This window comes from Schistocerca americana, chromosome 2, assembly GCF_021461395.2.
Source record: "Schistocerca americana isolate TAMUIC-IGC-003095 chromosome 2, iqSchAmer2.1, whole genome shotgun sequence".
NCBI lineage: Eukaryota > Metazoa > Arthropoda > Insecta > Orthoptera > Acrididae > Schistocerca > Schistocerca americana.
Genome location: NC_060120.1, coordinates 398,946,101 through 398,971,137, shown reverse-complemented (window position 1 = coordinate 398,971,137; position 25,037 = coordinate 398,946,101). Strand labels below are relative to the sequence as shown.

General features: G+C 40.0%; 1 protein-coding gene across 6 annotated transcripts in view; it reads right to left on the bottom strand.

The window, feature by feature from the left end:
• Nucleotides 1-204: 204 nt before the first annotated feature.
• LOC124596296 (transmembrane protein 94) overlaps nucleotides 205-25,037 on the bottom strand; it is a 493,514-nt gene continuing 468,681 nt past the window's right edge. For all 6 annotated transcript variants that reach the window (XM_047135396.1, XM_047135395.1, XM_047135394.1 and 3 more), the window contains 3 exons: nucleotides 12,216-12,309; nucleotides 7,807-7,974; nucleotides 205-1,056 (listed from right to left, as the gene is read on the bottom strand). In XM_047135396.1, the coding sequence (XP_046991352.1) occupies nucleotides 984-1,056; nucleotides 7,807-7,974; nucleotides 12,216-12,309 (335 nt within the window). In that variant the 3' untranslated portion in view covers nucleotides 205-983. The remainder of the gene's footprint in view (nucleotides 1,057-7,806; nucleotides 7,975-12,215; nucleotides 12,310-25,037) is intronic.

Sequence of the window (25,037 nt, the reverse complement as noted above, 5' to 3'; positions counted from 1 at the left end):
TTTCCATCTACACAGTGCATTTTGTGTATGGGAAAAAGGGAAGAGGGGGGTGCTGTCTGTGCAAATAAACAGCTGACAGAAAAGATCTACATTGTGTTGAGAAATTCTGTCTTCCACGAAATTGGGCACAAAAATAATACAGTGGAAGTTTTGTGAGTTTCACTTCAGATTAATCATGAATATGAATCTTTGAAAATACATACATGACAGTCAGCAACTCAAGAACAGCAAGACAAATGGGGGAAACAATCTACAGATTAAATAAAAGGAATGGAATGCCAGAGAGATTTGAAGGATAGTAATAATGAGATAGGCAGAAAACGATCTTGACAGAAAGATCCAGAGAGTAACAAAATTCTGTACGCGACAGTGATTTTCCACTGGCTGACATAGTTCTTGCACCAGGTACACATGGGATCCACAAGCATTGGGGAAAAAAACATTCACTGCCTCATCCACAAACTGGTTTTCAATGTTAATGATTACTCTAACACATTTGTCATAAAACACATGACAGACATGAGAAATAGTGGACACTAACCATCCCATCTCCATACGAAATTTCTTGAAAACTCCTAGCCTTTTCATTTTCACACATTATTTTTTGCTATTAGTTTGATATTTCTGAATTTCATGATCTTGTTTAACTGCCCCAAGTTTTGTGTTTAGGAACCCCTATCACAGTGTGAAGTATTATTCTTTACTTGTATTCTTTGCATATTCAACAAACAATGCCTCTTTGTTTTGTACTGGCAACAGTTTCTATTGTATTCCTTGTCAGTCTACCCGATAGTCTGCTCACTAAAGTTTGTAACCTCTCCTTACATTCCTTATTCGTCCAGCTTTTAGTACAGTTATCCTTCATTCACTTCAATTATTCCAATGTAAATCTGTTCCTTCACTTTGACGTGTGAGGAAGCAAGATACAACTCTGCAATAACATAATACAAGTGTAAAAGGCAATAGCTACACTTTATGTATGTCTAGAATGGTGAATTCATTCCTAATTTTGTACCAAATTCAAGTCTTGCCCGTTTCTGATATCGAACATTGACCCTGAAAGAAAAAAAAAAGAAAATTGAGTGTTACAATTTTATACGAAAAATTAATTCTCCACAAAATAAAAATAATCTTAAGAGTGTGGCAACATGTGTTGTTAACAACACAGATTATTTTCTGTGTCCAGATTAATTCTAATGTAAATTTCATCTTGTGATAAACATCACTACAAAAAGGTGGCTCTTTAAGAAGGAAAGCTCTATATTTATTGTACACAGTAATTTGAGTCAGGAACAGCGTGAAAATCTTCCGCAGTTATTTTTGTGATGATACTACTGGCTCTGTGTGTTTACTGTTCCTAATTTAGTTAAATATGGTAGGGTAAATTCTGTCAGAAAATAAATAATTTACTAGTACAGGTGATAACTCACTGAACAGTAGAAGCACTGAGTCATCAACAGGCAACAAAAAAGAATGTAAACTTCAATAGCTTTTGGGACAAAGTCCTTTTTCTCCATTATTTCCTTTAGTAAAGCTAAGTAGTAGGTGGTTCCCCCAGTTCCTCACAAGTTAAACAAAATAATGACATAACTATATACTTCATCTATGTCTAAGGTGTTACAATTGAATATGATTTGCATGAGGGGAAAATGTAAAACAATGACATATGTGATCAACATAATAATTGGCAACCAATGCTGTACAATTGCAATGAAGACATGGGATGTTCAATTGACTCTTTTATTAGAACATGTTACGTGTTTCGGGATTACACCCACCTTCAGACATCACAAACTTCAACTCCTTCCTAACCACCCAGGCACACACCATTGACAACTCAAAGAAAGTGTCCAATAACATATGACTATAACTGCAACACAAGCAGTCTTGAGCGTATGTGCTCTGCTTCAAGACTGCTTGTGTCGTAGTTATAGTCACATCTTATTGGACACTTTCTTTGAGTTGTCACGGGTGTACGCCTGGTTGGTTAGGAAGGAGTTGAAGTTTGTGATGTCTGAAGATGGGTGTAATCCCAAAAGGCATAACATGTTCTAATAAAAGAGTCAATTGACCATCTCATGACTTTATTGTGATTGTACAGCATTGGTTGCCAATTATTAACATAAAAATGATCACAGGCCTGAGACTGGATTTTATGTCCTGTATATCATATGTGATCATACAATGTGGGCTTCCATGGCTGTGACTAAGTGTGTGTGTGAGTTGCACTTGCATGAAGAGAGAGAGAGCAAGTGAGAGAGAGAGAGAGAGAGAGAGAGAGAGAGAGCGAGTGTTTTGTCTTCTTAAAATCAAAGCCTTTTGGCCGAAAGCTCAAATGTATAGCAGTCTTTTTGTTGAGCCTCCCTGAGACTCAACATCTCCCCTATAGCATTGTCATTATTCAATTCTGGATTTTCCACTGTTTGATTTTAATGCACAAAAATGTGCACGATACGTATGGTTTGGTTATTGTTTGACTTTACGCAGAGTGACTGGAAATGATGGACTCAATTCTGTACTTCAGTGTTTTACAAAATATACATGGTATATTATGGATATAAGTTGCATTTAATTATGCTGACATGAAAGTTTATAAATGTTCACTGTGAACTCCCACCCCTGCTTCTCCCTCTCACAGCTACAAGGTTAACATACAGATAGTAGAAGAATTCATCCCACAGTCAATGAAGAAAGTGTTTTGTAACTGAGTTCACTGCAGCTGTGATACAGTGTTCTGGTTCATACAGTGCTGCTACTTCTTTTGTGGGACATTGCCTTAACAAAGGCTCTTTCAGGTCAGATGGAAGGGTTTCATGCTCAAATGAGAGCTGTAGTGTAGCTATGGCCATGGTCAACTGACCTGGACAGGCCTTGTTGCAGAAATCAAATAAAAATGTATCCCTCAAAGCATGGCAAGGAGGGGGCAGGGTTGTGGGAAAGGGGGGGGGGGTCTCTTTAGATGAGGTGTAGGCAGGCTCCATAAAAACATAAACCCTGTTGAGTGCAAATCATAATCCAACTAACCCAGAGTACTGTGAGGGTTCTCTCCTCCTTGATACGATCTTCTTTCTCATTTCAGAGGGACCCCACCTTCTACTAGACATCTCCTGTGAAATGACTACTATTATCTAGTAACAGGTGCTGGTAGGTTCACACACAAGGATTTAAATTCTGATCAACAAAATTACTTCAAAGGTCCATAACAAGAACAGAGTCTCATGGTGCTCCTGAGTCAAATCCAATTCTGTGTTTTCTAAAGGTCTCTATAGGTACCAAGTCCCATGATCATAGAACTTTGTCATGGATGGAGCTCCATCGCACACCACAGTGTTCTTTAGATTCCGAGCCCTGCCTGCTCTGACGTCACGAGCAGCCATTTGGTACCCCCAGACTATCTCCAGCATAAATTACCACACCAACCCAAACAGTATTTAATTTACTTTTACCTATCACTATTATTACTTAAACCTATTCTTTTGCAGTCCAGTTCTCACCCTTATATATGGTTCTGTAAACACACACACACACACATACACACACACACACACACACACACACTCACAATCTCAAATCAGCAGCAAGGGTGCATCTCACCAACTCCCATTGACAACCATGTGCATCTGCACTCTTACAGGGCAAATTATGACTCAAATGTTTGAAGGGGTGACAACCTGCCTTGGTAAAACCCAAAAAGTTGAGAAAATGCAATGAAAAGAAGGTAAATGTATTAGTGGAAGCAGACATGACCAAGGAAGAAGAAAAATAAATTCTGAAACCAGGTATTTATATAGAAACATGGCTTGTATGATCTTTGTTTTACCAGGGTACCTTAAAAGTAGTTTCAAATTAAAGAATCAAATTGAAGCCTGGGGTCATGTCCCTCCAAGATAAACTAGACTGGGAATACAATCCTAGAAAAGTGAAAGGCAATCTTATTTTATTGGAATCTAAGGAAAGACATGATCTGGGTACAGGATTCACTGTAAACAGCCACAATAAACACTTACTGATTGGTTTTCACAGGTTATTTTTCAATTATAGTATAACTAACCTTTCCCCTGTGGCTTTGCCTGTATGGTTCTCCAACATATATATTGAATTCACTCCTTTCTCCTCCTTTCTGTTTCCACCTCCTACCCCCTCAGTCTGGCCACTTCATTCTCATCTGTCTATCTCCCTCCCATCCACCATCTCTCTCTTCATTTTCTCCTCCCCCTCTCTTTGTCCATTTCCTTCATCCCCCCTCTTTCTCTGACCATATCTCCCTCCCTCTCTCTCTTTCCATCTGGGAAATCGTTTCTTGCCCAACATATAGGCTGCCCTGCAAAACAGTTCTCCCTCTTCCTTTATCAACTGCTCACCACCCCTCTATACCTTACACCTGCCTCATACATCTCCCCCACCTCCCTTGTCTGACCACTTCTTCCTCCCCCTCACCCTGTCCATACCCTCCTCTATCATCTCAACCTGCAATACAGTTCAATAAAGCAGGCTGATAATATTCCCTCACTATTCCTGTCATGCTGGGCAGGCTACACACCAGTGGCTTGAAAATCAGTTATTTGTCCCTGACATACAGGCTGCCATGCAAAACAGGTTGACAAAGCAGGCTGATATTATTCAAACATGACATATCTGTCATAGAGGACAGCCTACATGTCTGCGCCTGGGAAATCGTTTCTTGCCCAACATATAGGCTGCCCTGCAAAACAGTTTATCTGGCAGGCCAATACTGTTTTCACACAACATGCTTGTGCTGCAGTGCTGCCTGTAAGTGGGGGAGGGAAGGGGGAGCTGGAAAATACACTTCTTTGCCTGGATCTCTGCTTCTATCGGTGCTAGGAGGTTATAAACCCCACAGTGCTGGTACTTGTGAGGCCTGCTGTTTTGTGCTAAACTTGTTGAAATCCAGCCCGGGGTTTGGAAGAAGATCCCATACATACAAATATACACTTTGCTTTAAATATTAATGCTCATGTGCCAGGAGAGGAATCTAAGGTGGCTGAAAACGTTCTCCTCAATGAACTTTTTGGAAGAACGTACGATGACTGCCCAAATTATGATATCAAAATAACAACTGTACATCTCAATTCCCAAGTGCCAATAAAAACAAGAAGAAAAAGAAAGAAAAAAGAAATCAGTTCGACATTCTGATTACACAAGAAACATACAACCAGTACTCATACAATTAATTTAACTTTATTTGTAATATTCCAAAACATGATTGCTGGATCCACACTGTTCCCAAACAAAAATATCCACATGGAAACATGAAAATCAAGCTGAATGGGATCAGCATTAATAGATGCTAGACTCAAATGCAAGAAATCTCAGGGGCCCACAAAGACTTGGATCATTACCTGATATGGAGAAGAGTAAGTGCAAGGATATCTAAATCATAAAAATGAACTAGAACAAATTTTCAAAAATACAATGCAGCTGTCCTAGAAACAATTCAACCAATATACAGTATCTAATAGAGGCCTCAGGGAGCATACTGCATTAACATAATTGTTGTTGTGATATATGGCATTCAATTTCTAAGTGACTGACACCAACTGAAGACCTGTAGGAAATGGTTTGGATAACAATTAATATCACAGCAAATGAATGCTGAGAATGGAAAGTAGATTCAGAAGACATCTATGGTTTGAGGTTGAGTGCAAGACAGCAACTTAAAAACAGGGATACTGAAGAAACTGAACTGGTAGATTCCTTAACATGGATATAAATTATCATGAGGAAGTCTACTAACAAAGGTCCAAGAACATATACTACAGCTCACACAGGGATCGTGAGGATAAGATCAGAATAACTACAACAGGCACAGAGGCATTGAAACAATCATTGCTCCCACACTCCACAAGTGAATAGAACAGGAAAAACCTCAAACTGGTACAATGGGATGTACCCTCTGCTGTGTACTTTACGGTGGTTTGAAGAGTACACAGGTAGACGTAAATGCAGATGAATTAAAAGAATAAGGCATACAAAACTACATATAAAGAAACTGTACGAGAAGATTAAAGTAAGAATATGAAAAGAAGAGGAGAGATGAAAAGCATATGAACTGGGAGAGGGAGAGAGGGGAGAGGGGGCTGATATACGATTGTTGAATAAATGGAGTTACAGAGCAACTGCAACGAAATAAAAAAAAAAAATTCTTTAACAAAGTAATAAATGATGCACAGAAGCCATTTAGCTCTAAAAGCGGTCTAACCAATGGTGAAACTATAAAAGTAGTAAGGGAGGGGAAATGAATTTTCCAATGATGACTCAAGCTATTTACTCAATAAAGCTAGCACAAGAAGTCCCTAGGAATGGAGAACAACAAAAATGTTAAAAGGAAGAAAAATCGTCTTCTCCACAGTTGGAGAAGTGCCAAGTGCCCTGAAATGACTAAAAAACACCAGGCAGCTGCAACAGAGAAAATCTCTGCAAAATTGCTAGAGCAAGAGTGTGATAAATTGGAACAGACCCATGTAAAAAAAAATATGACATCAATATGTAAACATGAGGAAATGCAGCAACAATGTAAGGAAGGAATGATATACACTCTGTACAGGAAAGGAGTGTGTACAAATTATCAAGACGTAGACATTTATACTTGGGATGTATGGTTTTTTAAAATATTGTCCTCTTTGACTGCCTCCTCATCTCCTTGAGGGAGAGAGGGAATCAACTATAACTCAGATATCACACCTTCAGGCCTTCAGTCTTGGTTTATGGTTCTGGAAACACAGCCATTTGAAACTAAATCCACATTTTTAATCAATGTGTATGTTCTTGACATCAACAGTGAGTATTATAAACAAGCAACTTACAATAACAGATATGAGGAGTGTTCAAATAAGTACTGCAACTCATTTTTTTCCTCGGGTGATTTCAGTTGAAAGAATGTTGAATTTGTAGTTGGATGTCATGGAACATTTCCTCTTCAGCCCCGATAATTTCATGAAGTTGCAATATGTGGTGGTACTATTATGTAACGTCCAAAATGACGTCATAACAGAAATGGATTCCTAGCAGAGAGCTGTCATTGAGATTGAGGTTCTTTCTGTGGGATACCAGAGCATAGCAGATATTCATAAGCATTTGCAGAATTCTCTGGCGGTGAGCAAAAGCAAGATGAATCATTAGGTGAGGTGTCTGTCATCATCACAACAAGGCCACACAAACCTGTGTGATCTCCAGCCTGTTGGCCGGACACAAACGGCTGTCAGTCCTACAATGTTGGAACATCCAGATATTCTCAAAATGCTAACAAACTTCTTTTCTTCATGTCAATGCAAGGCCTCACACAAGTCTGCACACCTGAGAGGAGCTCACAAAATTTCACTTGATTATTCTTCCTCATCCATCCTAGGGCCTGGATCCTGTGCCTTCTAACTTCCATCTCTTGGGCCGAATGAAATATGCACTCCACAGGAAGCAATATGTGGATGATGGGAAGGTTATTGATGCAGAGAGATATTGACTCTGATACTAAGCAGTAGAGTGGTACCATGCAGGCATACAGGCCCTCTCAGTTATCTGGCATAAGGTCATCACAGCGTACAGAGATTACATTGAAAAATATGGTTTTGCAGTCAAAAGAATGGGGAATAATGTGATGTACTAGGATCCTGAATAAAACAAACTTGTTTTCAGAAAAAAATGTGTTGCATTACTTATTGAGCGTTATTTGTGTATTAGTAAGGATATGCATTTCAACAGTATGAAATAAATGGAACATCATAACAGAACATGTTTCATATATACAAATGAAAACATATTTCTACGAAAAATAATGGCATATATACTTACTTAATTTCTTCCCTTTTGATAAGTTCATTCACTGAAACTATTACAAAAGGAGAAATAATGCCAATAATGATGGCATTGTATGGCACTTGAATATCGGTCAAAATGGTGTCCGGATTTGACCACAACACAAAGAAACTTATACCAAAGAAAGACATCTGCAGCAGCAACCTACAACAGGAAATAGTAATACTGTACGACAAGAAAAACTAGTTCTGTACATCAATGGCCTCTTCTTGCTCAATACCAAAATGAAAGAAAAGTGGCATTTACACATGAAAGACAGTACAGATATAGATGCAGTGATTTTGCTAAATGGGGAAAAACTGCAGGAAGAAATCTCTGTGAGGACAAGGAGCAGAAATGATCATATGTACATATGGCCAGTGATGCATTCTGAGGGAAGTGCACACACTTGAAGTTGGAAATATAAGGTGTTGAACACTGTAGAATATGACACTGATATTGGGACCAGGCAGGTGGCTCACTGGCATGAGGAAACCAAATGACTGTGTGGAATGTTCTTGATGACAACTGCCACTATCCATAACACTCACAATGCTTATTAACTATGGACTTAACTTTGCAGTGAAGGTTCTGTCACTGTTTTGTGGCATAGGCCATCCTGCTCGCAGACGAGGCTACCTTCATGATGGGCACTATTGTCAACCTTTACAAGAAGCACCTGTGGAGTATGGAGAATTCCCATAGGGTGTTGGCAGTGAACCATCAGCACTGGTTCAGCCTCAATGTGCGAGGGATTATTAGCAACTTCCTCTTGAGTATGGTGCTAAAACACTACTACAGACGGAACATGCCCACCTCCTAGTGTTTCTTGTGTGATCTTTCAATCACTGAAACCTACGCTGCCAAAGATCTTTTATATCCACCTTCCAGTGGAAGTACCTTCTTACCACCTTCCAGTGGAAGTACCTTCTTAAGAACGCATTTCTTGCCACGTGCCGCATTTCTTGCCACATGTCCATATGACATTTTTTGCTTCGAATCCTCTCAGCAATCATTTCCTGCAGTTTGTCCCCATTTAGCAAAATCAATATATGACAAACATTGTACTTTCGATAAATTTTGGGTTCTGAATATGAGAGTCAGGAAAAAAGTTTAAACTACTGATTTTGTGAATTTTCAGTAGGCTTTTGGAAGAAGGAAAAAGACAGAATGAGAAATGGTTATTAAATATTACTGTTACTACAGTCCTTTACCTAGAAAAGAAGGAATCAAAGGGCAAGATTTTTTCCTTCAATAACAGATTTAAAGAATTCACTGTTCACACTGTTCAGTAATTTGGTGAAAGTTTTCAGTTTTCATACTTTGAAGGACAAAAGTAGCACTGATCTTCACAATGGGACTGAAGTGTGGAAAGGGACTGAAGTGTGGAAACTGCAGGATTTAGGTCCTAGAAATATCACAGTGATGGATATTTTCAGGAAGAAGAGTTTCTCTGGAACATACTGAAGGAATAGAGTCATGTGCAGTTAAGGAAGCTGTTGCTTCTTTCTTTACCAAAACTACTCTATTAAATGAAAAACATTATCTATTATGTCAAGATAAACAGAGATGTCCACCAGTATTTATGAGATGAAGGTGAAGAAAGAGTAACAGTGAATGAATTCACACAAAACTACTGTTCTATTTTGTAATCACCAATTCTGATGTCTACATTTATCACTAATCTCATTTCTGCTACTCGTTACTTTTATCTTTCTTAAGTTTACTCTCAATCCATGTTCTGTAGTCATTAGTCTTCATTCCAGTCAACAAGTCCTGTAATTATTCATCACTTTCACTCAGGATAGCAGTGCCATGAGCAAATCTTATCATCAATATCTTTTCACGCTGAATTTCAATCGCACTCTTGAACCTTTCTTGTGTTTCAGTCACTGCTTCTTCAATGCACAGAATGATTCCTGATTTTTCCTGACATTTTTGGATTTCCATCTTTCAACAATTAATTTCACAGTTACTTTCTTCGTACCTATGACTGTCTGTCCAAATTTTGTAATTACCCTTTTTAGTGAAGTCAGTCCCCCCCCGGCTGAACTGTCTACTGTGGTATTTAATATCACAATTAGGCAATGTAGCATCACATCATTCTGCAGTGTAGCGGAGCCCACTTCTCTGCACACTGTTTCTTCCATACAAGTCTCTCAAACTTTGGCCCACTCTTCATCATTATATCTTCTTCCGGTTATGCTTTACAAATCCAATACCTGATTTCTGAATCTCTGTCTGATCACAATGTAATAGAGCTGGAATCTTTCCGTATTTCTAGACCTTTTCCAAGTATTCCAAGTATAAATCCTCTCTTGTGATTCTGGAACAGTGTATTTGTATTAATAGCTCAAATTTATTCTAGAACTCAAGTCCTACTCTCTCATTCCTACTACCACTCCCACTTTCTGCCATAACTCTTTGTTCTATTCCTTTCCCTACAATGATGTTCCCATTACTCACAATTATTAGACTATCATGTCCTTTTACTCCTTTTACATACCATCATATACTTTCTCTATTTCTTTACATTCTGCTTGTGAGATCAGTATGTATATATATGAACTACTTTTGTTGATATTAATCTGCTGTCGATTCTAATGAGAACAACCTTATCACTGAAGTGTTTGCAATGACTCAGTTTCTGCCAAACTTTTTTGCGTTACACATGCTACTCCTGTTATGCCATTTCATGCTGCTGTTGATATTACCCAATATACACCTGACCAGAAATCCTTATCTTTTTTTCCATTTTACTTCACTGTCCCCCACTAGATCTAGACCTAGCCTTTGCATTTTCCTTTTCAGATCTTCCAACTTCCCTATCATGTTCAGTTTTCTGACATTCCATATTTCGACTTATAGTAGATTACCCTCTCATTGGTTATTCAGTCTTTTTCCCATGATTACCTTATCCTTGGCAGTCCCTCCTGGAGATACAAATGGTGGAGTAATATGGAACATTTTGCCAATGGAGAGCAGCATGATACATTTTCAATTACAGGCCACTTATCCTGCACATATGCAAAGGATTTCTTTAGAAATCGGTTTCTTTTGCCTTCTACAAGCTCATATTATTGATCACTGCTGATTCATATGCCTTTTAGGGGCAATTTCCCACCCCAAGAACAATAATGTGTCTTGAAACTCCACCCACTCCTCTACCCTCTTTAAAAGGGGTGACTCCTTATACTGACAGTCTTCAGCTGACATTGCTGGTTACTCGTATTCAAAATTTAAGCAGGGGCTGGCTTCCAACCGAGCACCCTGTATGTTTTGATTAAAAATCAAAGTCACTACTCCTAGACCATGGGTCCACACTGAAATACATATTGCACATGCTTGATGAAATACATACTGCATACGCTTGATAACAGCTACAAAACTGAAATTACATAGTAATGAACAAAATAAAATAAAAGGTAGTTTAATCCGAACAATAACACTCAGTTCGGTAATTTTATATCATTCAAGGATTCGAGTATATCAGAAGCACATGAGGTGAGTTTATCAACAGGATCTCATCTGGGCATGCGGTGTCAGTCTTCTCACATGGATATTGCTCACATGGGATGACGTGAAGCTTGATACAATTGATATCATCTCTCAGTAGTGAATGGTACAGGTGTCTACTGCACAATAATGTGCATCAGTTTGTTCATCTACAGTACCCAAAGGTGACCTCTACCATCAGCAGGTAATCTCTACCATCACCAAGACAATGAAGCACCTCATCATTTCCAAATTGAATCATAACGGATTTGATGAACACTCAATATACGAACCCAAACCCCAACCCCAATCCTCTCCTTCCTAAGGTCACCTGATTTCAACTTATTTAATAATATGGCACGTAATCAAATAATGAGATAAGTGCAACTTGGAATGAGCTATTACCATAGTCAAGAGTTTTTGGTAAATTTTGAGGGTACCTGGATCACGATGGCTAGTTAATACTTTTGAGATTCTTGTGGGGTTCACACTACAATATGTCATCACCATTAGGGTGAAAGGAGGTGCTACACACCACTAGAGAGGAGTCTCTAATTTAATTGTCATGAGTGTACTGCAATGTGGACCCAATGTCTAGGAGTAGCATCTTTGTCTCGTAATCAAAACATCCTGGGCTTTAAACCAGCCACTACTTAAATTTGCAATAATAGTAATAATAATAATAATAATATGCAGCTGGTAAGTGGGTAAGTGTGTAGGGTGGGCAGTGGGGTGGGGTGGGAGGGCTGGGGGGAGTTTGGTTGGAGACTGCTTAATTCTGCATGTTCCTTTTTTTGAGAGGTTTCATCTGCCTCTACATAAGCTGAGCATTTAAAATCTTTATTTTCAGAGATTGAATATTAGTGCTTGACCATTGCATTAAGTTATTTACAATAAAAATTAATACTCACGTGATCATTGTAGCCGCCAACCACACAATGTTACTGTGTGGACTTTTCACCCACAAAGAATACTCTCTGTGTACAAAGCAAGCAGATATCGTAACTGGAAAAGAATTTTGTGAATTTCATCAATTATTAGAGAATTTGAAAAAAAGTGAGACATAAAACTACAATTGTATACAAATGTAATCTGTGCTTTTAAAATTATGATCAGTCTTCTATACATCAACAATAAAGCAAATACGTTTAACAAACCATATAACACTTACAGATCTGAAAAACTTAGACAAGTCAGTGAGTCTTCTACAAAGAATGCTTGAATAATTTTGCAATACAACCCATTTATTTTACTCTTTCAAAATTTGTAAGCCCTCAGATTTCCTCATTGTCGTTGATTAATGGTGTCTTCTGTCTGTTCAACTGAGTTGTTGCTTCCATTAAAGTGGAATAATATGAACATGGAACACCTGAGGACATCCATTGCTACAGAAACTCTTGGGGGTGGTAGGATTTTGGGCTCTTGTCCTTGTGGTCTTACATGCCCATACTAAAATGCACTAAAGTAATGTGCGCATACTTGAAAGCTGTGGGCATTAGCAATGTGTTGTCACGCATGAGTGTGTGCCATGAAAGAGCAATACTGTAAACTTCAGATGGAGTCCACCATGGGCGAGTGCACATTTAACCCATGCTGCTCCAAACTTGTGCTCAGTTATCATGTTATTACTGCTTGCATACATTTGCCTTACCTTATTCTGTTCAGTGTGTGTTATGGTGATTGGTGTACATGCTACAGTCTAATAAAGTTGTGCTAACGTTCTTGGTGATGTTGTGTGTCCAAGTTACAATACAAGTGACAATGAGTGTGGGATTTTTCTCCACATGGTTTTCAGTCCTTGATTGGTCATCTGTGCATCTACCATGTCTGACAGCAACTGATGAGCTCTGATGTCAGCTGGTTGATCAGCTAGGGATTCTTACTGCGGCACTGCAGCATCTCAGTCAACAGCAGGAGGCTTTCGCCACAGCGCAACACAATCAAACCAAGGTAAGGCAAACACCTGCCTCTGTTCTGACCAGTTCGGGTCCATCCCAATCTACTTTGCCTGCCGTGTCACCCCTTGCACCTTCTGTTTTGCTTGTCACTACTCAGGTCATTCATCACCCACTGTTTCTGGCTTATAATGAGTCTGTCAAAGAATGGGAAGCCTATAAAAACAGTTGTGGCACAATTTCCATGTGTTTGGATTGACTGGTACTACCTTATGCTGTGTTTTCTTTTTGTCTTGGTTATCGCCTCACAGGTATCAACTCCTTTGCCAAATGGCCCCCATGCAGGATACATTTTCATTCTCTTTTGATGACGTGTGTGACCTTCTTTCGAAATACTACTGTATACAGACACATGTCATTGTCGCTCATGTTGAGTTCTATTGTTGTTGCAAGAAACCGGAACATTCCTATAAGACTTTGGCAGCTGAGCTTCACGGTTAAGCTGTCGTAATCACTTTTGTCACTGATGTACATACAGAATCATATGCTGACCAAATGGTTCAGGATGCAATCATTTGGTTGGCTCATGACTGTGATGTATGTGAGTGGGTCCTTCAATGTAAATACCCCTCCCTCTCCAACGTTCTCACTACTGCACAATCTCTTCAGGTTTCGAGGGCTGTGGGCACTCAAATTGAATCCCAGTGTGAGGTTGCAGAGGTTCAATCCACTTCACTTCACTTCACTTCACTTGCCCCCCCCCCCCCCCCCCCCCCCCCCCCCGCCCTCCCACTCAGTTTGTCGGAAGGTTCACAGGGGGACGATATGGTGACAGTGACCCACACACGGGCAAAACATCATGGCAACTGGCCCAACTCACTGTCTAACTGTGATAGTCACAGCTACAGCAGCAGCATAGTGAGCCCAGCAATGAGCAACAATGTAAGCACTCTATGCTTCCCTCTTGTCGTCATGTTGTCATTCATGATAGGCTGGACAGTCCTAAGTGACGGGCCATTTGCTGCCAGTGCAACAAAATGGGTAACATTGCTCCTCCTGGTAATGCAAAATTTCAACAGCCTATTGCAGATGCTGACATGGGTATCAGTTGTGTATCGCAATTACTGTTGCACCTAACAGGCTTTTAACTGATGTCAAGGTTTATCAGAAGGTTCGGCACATGCAAGTCCATAATGGTGTTGCCATGTCATTACTTGCATATGTACATGGACTTCGGCTCTCCCCTTTAGCACCAGTGTCACGTACATTAGTTATCTACAATAAACCTGCTGGTGAACAGTGCACGCACCTAAAATTTGTTTGATTTGGATGCCTTTAACCTTTTCAGGTTTACTGTTCCCAATTAAGTTAATCTTGTCTCTGATCAAGGGCCTTATACACAATTTGACTCTTTATGCTCTGAATTTTCCATCCTGTTTCATGTGGGTTTGGGTTGTGCCAATAATTTAAAAGCCCACATCACTATGAAACTTTTGGCCAGACTCTGTTTCTTACGGGCTCGCCCAGTGTTGATTGCGCTCCATGATCAAGTCAAGGTGGAGCTCAACTGGCTCACAGCCAGCGGGGTCATCCATATGATCACATCCAGTGAATGGGCTACTCCTTAGTCATAGTCAAGAAGCCATTGGGATGATTACGCCTTTGCAGCGATTTCAAAGTTTCTGTCAATGCACAGTCTATCACTGACACATATCCCTTGCCGCACCCTGACAAACTTTTTGCTAAGCTTACTGGTAGTCAGTATTTTTCCAAGATTGACCCCTCTGATGCATATTTGCAGCTTTGTGTTGATTCTGACTCTCAATGGCTCTTGGTCTTTAACACATATTTTGGCTTGTACCAATACTTGTGGTTACCATTTGGCGTGGCCAGCACCCTGGAAATTTTCAATGGTTTCTCGAACACCTCATGAAGTCTGTGCCTGGCTGTGCAAACTATCTTGATGATATTGTGGTCTCTGGCTCCTCCACTGCTGAACATCTCAACAACTTACATACACTCTTTTCATGTTACAGGCTGCCGGGTTAAAATACAATTTAGAAAAGTGCCACTTCTATCACCCATCTATTGTTTCTCTTGGGTTTGTCAGAATGTGCTCTCCCGTCTTCTGGCCGTCGGACCCAGTTTTTGATCGGGAGGAATTTCCACGTTGATGAACGTGCTCAACAAACTGTCAATGGTTTTAAAGTCACTAGTGCTTGGGTCACGGAGGCTAGTGCCACTGATCAGATTTTACAGAAAGTGATACATTATGTACAACATGGCTATCTGAGGTGCCTCGATCATGGGCATCCAACCCCTCTGTGACTACTATGTGTTTCAGCACCATTTCTCTGTCACTAGTGGTGTTCTGCTTCTTAATATGGACTATTCAGCTCCTCACATAGAGGTTCCCTTGGCTCTCCATTCAGAGATCTTGCAATTGCTGCTAACTAATCACTGGGGGTGTCACACATGAAGGCATTAGCCCACCGTGATTTTTTTGAGCTTGGTTTGGATGGCGACATCACTCATTTCATTATGGCATGTTCTCAATGTGCGTCACAGCAAGCTTGCTTCGCGAGCAGTGTTGCCTCTGTGGCTGCAACCTTCGCATGACTGGGGCTATCTCCATATTGATGTTACAAGCCAGTTTCTTAATGCACACTGGCTAATAGTAATTGATGCATTCTCACAGTTTCTATACGTTGTTCATAGCCCGTCAACTTTGACCTCTGCCACCATGGTCCTCATTGAAAAATTTTTCCATCAAAGGACGGGTGACACTGGTCTCTGATAATGACCCTCAGTTTGTGTCACAGGCATTTGCATCCCACTGCAACGCCCACAGGATTCAGCACATATTCACCCTGCCCTTCCAGCCACCCTGCCTTTCCACCCACAGTCCAATGGTGAGGCTTAAAGGTTAGTAAGAACATTCAAAATGCAAATGAAAAAGTATGTGACTTATGTGACTTTGTCCCTGTCCAATGTCGCCTTGGATCAGTTTCTGTCTTTCTATCAGTTCACACCGTTCGGCAACAACAGCCCTGCCAAACTGCTCCGTGGGCGTCAACCTCAGGCACTCCCGGGCAGAGATGCCAACCCATGCAGCTGTCATGCCGTTTCTGGCCATCTCGGCAAACCAATTTTCGCGCAAAATGAATTCCTGCTGTCATATCCCAATGCTGTGACCATCTCTCTGTGACACCCATACGGAGAAGTGCCTCTGTGCATGGCAGTATGACCAGTTGTTCCTACGCATGGATAACTGGACAACCCGGCCAGTACACAGATAATACCACACCTGTCGGTGTTGCTTGACTGATCACCTGATGTGTCTGGGTCCCTGCCACGACATACTAGGGGGCTCCATCACTGGTGGATGAACCTGGTACAGCTTCTCCAATACTGCTAGCTGTAGCAATTCAGCCGCCATCCACACCAGAGCCATCTCCTCCACCTCAGCTGCCAACTGCAGGGCGACCACCACCACCAGGCCCTCGAGCTAGAACTCGCGCCAATTTCATCCGTTCTACCATATGAGTTGATGTGAGAAGGCAGGCTGCAATGCTGCCCATGGCCCAAGTACTTCCAACTGTGCACTCCTCTGTCTGCACGTCATCTCAGTCAGAGCCTCACGGAGGGAGAAACTGCGGCCATCTCTTGAATCCAAGCTGTTCTCCAAGGGAAGAGGAATGAAGAAATGTGTGCATACTTGAAATCTGTGCACATTAGCAGTGTGTTGTCATTCACAAGAGTGCGCCATGAAAGAGCAACACTGTTAACTTGTTACAGAGCCTGCTACGGGCAAATGCCTATTTAAACCCTGCCGCATTGCGCGCACACTCAGTTATTGTGTTATTACTGCTTGCATACATTTGCCTTATCTCATTGTGTTCTTGTATGTTATGGTAATTGACATACATGCCACAGTCTAATAAAGTTGTACTAACATTATTGGTTGTGTTGTGTGTCGAAGTTACAACATACACGAAGGTAACGGTGGTTAAAATGCTAAAAATCTCCACTAAAGGAAAACATATATCTAAAATCCATTCAGCAGAGTCTTAACTTTCGAAAACATAGAAAAATCATATGGACGAATGTTACAGCTATGGGGAGAGCACTCATTTACTATGGATCACATTGCAGCTAAACTGTAGTAATAACTTTTGACCAGTTTGAAACTTTGTCAAAGTGAAAAAATAAACTTTCAGGGCTTCAATATACATGGATTGTTTTTCAGTACTTCCTTACAAAAAAATAGTAATTGTTTTAAGTGCTACTTCCCAATATATTTTTAAAGATTCAAGCACTATATGTTTCAACATTTTTTCATAGGTAAGAAAACAATTACGATGATTTTTGAAGTGTGACAATTGCACTTCATTTATTTCCTGACTTAGTTGGAACTTTGTAGCAATAAAGCCATTTTTTATCACCTGTAATAGTGCTATGCTATGGGGATTTGTACCAGTATGGTGAAGTACTTCCATAAATCATGAGAAATTAAGTGCAATCGGCTCTTAGGTTGAGAGAGGTACCTAACAGAAACAAGGCTATGTAGGTGTAAGATGACTCAGATTCTTCTGTCTGGTGGTATGGTACACACCGGTATAGTCCACGTAGAATGGGTGGCCAGTAGATGCACAGACGGCAGGAGACAAGTGGGGAGAGCATTAGTGGTGGAGGTTATGGACAGGTGTTGTACGGGAAATGCGAAGTGAAGGGAGGGGAAGTGCCATTCTAAACTGAAGCTTACACTCACGTGTTTTGTAAATATTAAAGGGGGAAAGGGGGGGGGGGGTCCACCCCACACTTGCATGGTGACCATACAAAAAGATGTACTGTCACCTCTGATTTTGTAGTGTCTAAAAAGAATTCAGTACAAAATGTAGCGATTTATTTTTACCTGGCTTGTTAACCATTTGTAACTTTCAGACAAGTGCCATGAGCGGCAAATTTTGAGAAAAACCTACTCATTTCTCTGGTTGCCATGTTGAAATTAGCTTTTTTCTTTTGCCAAAACACTGCAGGATTTACACATTCTCACATCACTAACCTGTTACGCAGATACAATTACGAGACAGTTCTGAAACAGTGGTTTATTAAGTTTACTATGTGAGAAACTGAGATAAAGTAAGGTCAGTAGTCAATAGTTTATGAAAAAGCACGTTCTCGGTACAAAAAAATGTGTAACTTCTTTACTTATGTTCTTCCTAAAGCCTTAGCATTTCTTCTTTCACCAGCTATTGATGGCCCTTAAAAATTACATTCTTTCATCGAAAAATTCTGTAGTTACAGGAATCACATGACAGATAATGAAGTTTTCCATAATAATCATATGGTAAAATAATCTCCTCTTTGGGAGCTATCATTTGCCAAAATCTCATTTCGATATCTGAAATCATTTATGAAATACGAGGAATGTTGCAGATATTTCACACTAGCTTTATCACTGGTGTGGTACGACTGCGAATGCGTTTGCTACATCAGATCAGTTCTCTTGAGATTGGTGGCAGATTGATAAGTCTGCCCAAGTCCAAAGAAAAATTCAATATGTTAGCTAAATTTCACCTGCAACAGCATATTACGCATTATACACCAAACTCAAAATCATAGACCTCTATTTTTCATTGCACACTTTTCTGAATTTCATGCTGTGTCTTACTTCCACATAAATACCATAATAACTATGATCATTAATGAAACAATGGGAATATCACCACGAACGTGACATATAAAGCTATAAGTGAAGCAAAACTGAAATTTTTTTACCGAATAATTTCTGTGGACGTGGATAAATTGAAAGAACCAGAGGTTGTAGAGAATTTCAGAGAGAACGTTAGGGAATGATTGACAAGAACGGAGGAAAGAAATACAGTAGAAGAAGAATGGGTAGCTTTGAGAGATGAAGTAGTGAAGACAGCGTAGGATCAAGTAAGTAAAAAGACAAGGGCTAGCAGAAATACGTGGGTAACAGAAGAGATATTGAATTTAATTGATGAAAGGAGAAACTGTAAAAATGCAGTAAATGAAGCAGACAAAAATGAATACAAAAGTCTCAAAAATGACATCGACAAGAAGTGCAAAATGGCTAAGCAGGAATGGCTAGCGGACAAATACAGATGCATATATCACTAAGGGTAAGATAGATACAGCCTACAGAAAAATTAGAGAGACCTTTGGTGAAAAGGGAACTACCTGTATGAATATCAAGAGCTGATTTGGAAAACCTGTTTTGAGCAAAGATAGAAATCAGAAAGGTGGAAAGAGTATATAGAGGGTCTATACAAAGGCGATGCAATTGAGGGCAATATTATTGAAATGGAAGAGGATGTAGATGAAGATGAAATGGGAAATATGATTCTGCGTGAAGAATTTGACAGAGCACTGAAAGATCTAAATCAAAACCAGGCCCTGTGAGTAGACAACATTCCATTAGAACTACTGATAGTTTTGGGAGAGGCAGCACTGACAAAACCACCATCTGATGAGTAAGAAGCATGAGACAGAGGAAATACCCTCAAACTTCAAGAAGAATATAATAATAGCAATCCCAAAGAAAGCAAGTGCTGACAGGTGCAAAAATTACTGAACTATCAGTTTAATAAGTCACAGCTGCAAAATACTAACACAAATTCTATATAGACGAATGGAAGAACTGGTAGAAGCCAGCCTTGGGGAAGATCAGTTTGGATCCTGTCGAAATGTTGGAACACATGAGGCAATACTGACCCTGCAACTTATCTTAGATGATAGGTTAAGGACAGGCAAACCTCCATTTCTAGCATTTGTAGACTTAGAGAAAGCTTTTGACAATGTTGACTGGAATAATCTCTTTCAAATTATGAAGGTGGCAGGGGTCAAATACAGGGAGCAGAAGGCTATTTACAATTTATAAAGGACCCAGTTGGCAATTATAAGAGTCGAGGAGCATGAAAGGGAAGCAGTGGTTGAGAAGGGAGTGAGACAGGGTTGTAGCCTATACCCAATGTTATTCAATAAGTATATATTGAGCAAGCAGTGAAGAAAAATTCGGAGTAGGAATTAAAATCCAGGGAGAAGAAATAAAAACTTTGAGGTTCGCCGATGACATTGTAATTAGACAGCGAAGGACCCGGAAGAGCAATTGAACAGAATGGACAGTGTCTTGAAAGGCAGATATAAGATGAACAACAACAAAAGCAAAACAAGGATAATGCAATGTAGTCGCATTAAGTCAGGTGAAGCTGAGGGAATTAGATTGGGAAATGAGGCACTTAAAGTAGTAGAAGAGTTTCACTATTTGGGGAGCAAAATAACTGATGATGGCCGAAGTAGAGAGGACATAAAATGTAGACTGGCAATGGCAAGGAAAGTGTTTCTGAAGAAGAGAAATTTGTTAACACCGAGTATAGATTTAAGTGTCAGGAAGTTGTTTCTGAAAGTATTTGAATGGAGTGTAGCCATGTATGGAAGTGAAATATGGATGATAAATAGTTTAGACAAGAAGAGAATAGAAGCTTTCGAAATGTGGTGCTACAGAAGAATGCTGAAGATTAGATAGGTAGATCACATAACTAATGAGGAGGTATTGAATAGAATTGGGGAGAAGAGAAATTTGTGGCACACTTTGATTAGAAGAAGGGATCGGTTGGTTGGACATGTTCTGAGACATCGAGGGATCACCAATTTAGTATTGGAGGGAAGTGTGGAGGGTAAAAATCGAAGAGGGAGACCGAGGGATGAATACACTAAGCAGGCCAAGCAGATTCAGAAGGATGTAGGTTGCAGTAGTTACTCACAGATGAAGAACCTTGCACAGGATAGGGTAGCATGGAGAGCTGCATCAAACCAGTCTTTGGACTGAAGACCATAATAACAACAATTTCTGTAAAATCATTTGAGAAAGATTACAGGGTGCGTGCCTCAATTCTATCATAGCTGATCGGCCAAAAGGTGGAAAAAATTTGCCAGCATCCCCTTACGAACAAACAAATGAACTCGCCCAGCACTTTGGATGAAAACTCTTCACTGCGCATCAGCCACCATATCCTGCGCAGGCTATTTTCTGTCACTACATTCAGTGGAATTGTGGTTTATTCTTTTCATGACATAATTTCCAGTCCATCTCGTCATTTGCCTGAAGCGATTTAGGGAAATCACGGAAAACCTAAATCAGGATGGCCGGAGATGGGATTGAACCGTCGTCCTCCCGAATTTATTCTAGCGGCAAAGAGAATAGCATACAGCTGCGGGCTAGCTGTGCTGAATGGCGAATGTCAGAGAGCTCCTTTGTTTGAACGAGTGTTTAATTTGTCCATTGTTGAGCTTCACTAACAGACAGAAGTCTTTGTTGGGCTTATACGCAGTTCATCTTCATCATTTTTGCAATCTGTGAATATTTTTAGTTAATGTAAATGCTTTGGACTTCGCTAAGTTTTGGACAATGACTGGAACTTGGAAACAAATAAAGTTGGAGACAAAAACAGAGGTTTTCAAAGATATTGATAATGAAATGAAACAAGTAGATGTGGCATGGAAGTATGGACTTGCACAATCAACAGCAACATTTCTTAAAAAAACGAAATGAAATTGAAGAAAGTTTTGTAGGTGACAAATTTAACCCTTCAAGAAAAAGAATGAAGATGGTTGCTGTTGATGATGTGGACAGTGCTACAAATGGTTCAAATGGCTCTGAGCACTATGGGACTTAACTTCTGAGGTCATCAGTTCCCTAGAACTTAGAACTACTTAAACCTAACTAACCTAAGGACATCACACACATCCATGCCCGAGGCAGGATTCGAACCTGGGACCATAGCAGTCGCGCAGTTCCAGACTGTACAGTGCTACACTGCGGTGGTTTAATGAGATGTGTCCGCAGGATGTACCAATTAACAGTCTGTTGATATGTCAAAAAGCCCTAGATTTCGCTAAGTTGCTTGGTGATTCTAATTTTAAGGCAAGTAACGGATGGTTGCAAAGATTTAAGGACAGGCATGGGATCATTTTTAAAGTGATTTCAGGAGAAGAAAAATCAGCATCTTTAATCGATGCAGAATTTTGGAAGAAAAACACCATGTGTAAAATGTTAGAAAAATACAGTCCTAAAATCTTGTACAACGCAGATGAGATAGAATTGTTTTGTCAACTGATGCCAGAGAAGATGGTGGCTTTTAGAGAAGCAAAGTGTAAAGGAGGAAAGCAGTCTAAAGTATGCTTAACTGTTATTCACTGCAGCAACGCGTCAGGGACACACAAATTGACACCACTGGTGATTGGCTGATCAGCAAACCCACAGTGCTTCAAAAATGTAAGAAGCTTACCAGGTAAGAGGGTGCGTACATTTTATTTTACCTTCCTTTAATTTATGAGTTAATTCAGTACAGTAAAGCTTCAGCTGTAATGTTTTACTACAGTAGTATCGTAAATGTGATTTCTTTTATTGCACTCATTTACAAGGCAAACTGAAAAGCATGTATGACGTCTCCTCGTTTTATTGAGTGACCGCTTTCGCTAGATAAAGAAATGTCAATGAAGAATAAGAAAATTGCATTGCTGGTGGGTAATCGTTGTGTGTGTAACAACATGCCAGCATTGAAGAACGTTAACTATGCTACTTCCCCCCCGAACTGTACTTTGATTCTTCAGCCACTAGATATGGGGATAATTAAGAATTTTACAACAAAATACCATTCACGTTTAGTTTAACACGTGATCACAAACACTGAAAGAAAGATGAGCAGTCCCTATAGTTTCAATGTGAAGCAGGCTTGTGACATGACTGTTAGTTCCTGGAACAGTGTACAGCCGAATGTGATTCTGACATTCTGGAAAAATGCAAGAATTTCCTAAAGTGAAGATGTTGCTGAGAATGTTGTGGTGGATGAAATAATGCAGGATGATATTCAAAGTGATATGCAGATTTATTCAGCAGTTACTGTAAAATCACAGATGCTTCAGTATTTGAATACTTGTCAATGGATGATGAGGTGTTGGTGTTTGAAGCATATACCGACGAATCTATCATCGAGGAGTTAATTGTTGATGAGTCTGATGATGACAGTGATGTGGCAAGTGCGAATTCCTCTCCTCTGATGCAGCTACATTTCTAGCATTTGTAGACTTAGAGAAAGCTTTTGGCAATGTTGACTGGAATACTCTCTTTCAAATTCTGTAGGTGGCAGGGGTAAAATACGGGGAGCAACATGCTATTTACAATTTGTACAGTAACCAGATTGTAGTAATAAGAGTCGAGGTGTATGAAAGGGAAGCAGTGGTTGGGAAGGGAGTGAGACAGGGTTGTAGCCTATCCCCGGTGTTATTCAATCCATGCAGAAGAAATAAAAACTTTCAGGTTTGCTGATGACACTGTAATTCTGTCGGAGAGCAAAGGACCTGGAACCTGGAAGAGCAGCTGAACAGAACGGACAGTATCTTGAAAGGAGGATATAAGATGAACATCAACAAAAGCAAAACGAGGATAATGGAATGTAGTCAAATTAAATCGTGTGATGCTGAGGGTATTAGATTAGGAAATGAGACGCTTAAAGTAGTAAATGAGTTTTGCTACAACGGCAAGGAAAGCGTTTTTAAAGAAGAGAAATTTGTTAACATCGAGAACAGATTTAAGTGTCAGGAAGTCGTTTCTGAAAGTATTTGTATGGAGTGTAGCCATGTATGGAAGTGAAACGTGGACGATAAATAGTTTGGACAAGAAGAGAATAGAAGCTTTTGAAACGTGATGCTACAGAAGAATGCTGAAGATTGGATGGCTACCTATCCAATCTTCAGCATTCTTCTGTACTCAGTCACATAACTGATGAGGAGGTATTGAATAGGATTAGGGAGAAGAGAAATTTGTGGCACAACTTGACTAGAAGAATGGATCGGTTGGTAGGACATGTTCCGAGGCATCAAGGGATCACCAATTTAGTATTGGAGGGCAGCGTGGAGGGTAAAAATCGTAGAGGGAGACCAAGAGATGAATCCACTAATCAGATTCAGAAGGATGTAGGTTGCAGTAGGTACTGGGAGATGAAGAAGCTTGCACAGGATAGAGTAGCATGGAGAGCTGCATCAAACCAGTCTCTGGACTGAAGACCACCAAACAATAACAACATCCACTAACATAACTTGTTATGCACAAAATAGCTATACATTAAGATGAATTTCCTGACAGTTCATTTACATAGCTACAGCAGCTGGCAGTTTGATACCTAATTTGTCTATTTTACAGTCTTCACTTGGCTATGAAAATTTGAACAAAAAACCATTGCGTACTTTACAGGGAGTCTTGTTTTCACACTGTACAAACAGCTGGGCAAAAAGGGGCTGTAACCTTTTTGAAGGGACCGTGCCATCATCTGCCTAAAGTGATTTAAGGAAGCAACCATCATGGGTCTGTCCGCGACATCCACAATGTTGGAACAGCAGTGAAATACAGTTACATGTCAGAGTATTATTACAAGGGTATTCAATACAATACACTCTAGAGATGCATATGTGCTTGTCATCAAGAACTGGAATTACCGCTGAATACTGGTCGAAAACATTTCCTGTTGCACTGGATGCACAAATCATTGATCATTTTTCGAATGAACTGCACATCAAAACATAAAAGCCATAATGGTTGAGTGAACATTTGATGGTGAACGAGAACTCTGGCATTCCTAGCATAGGACTATAGTAAACCAACAGCTAATGTAACACTTTGTGCTCTCAACACATGCTGTCTACATTCTTGTCCGATATATTATGCATTGGGATGCTCTACTAGTAAAGGTATTGGTCTCTCTTCAATGCTATCTTGATATAACACTCCAACAGGGTGAAGCGCAACCTTATGGC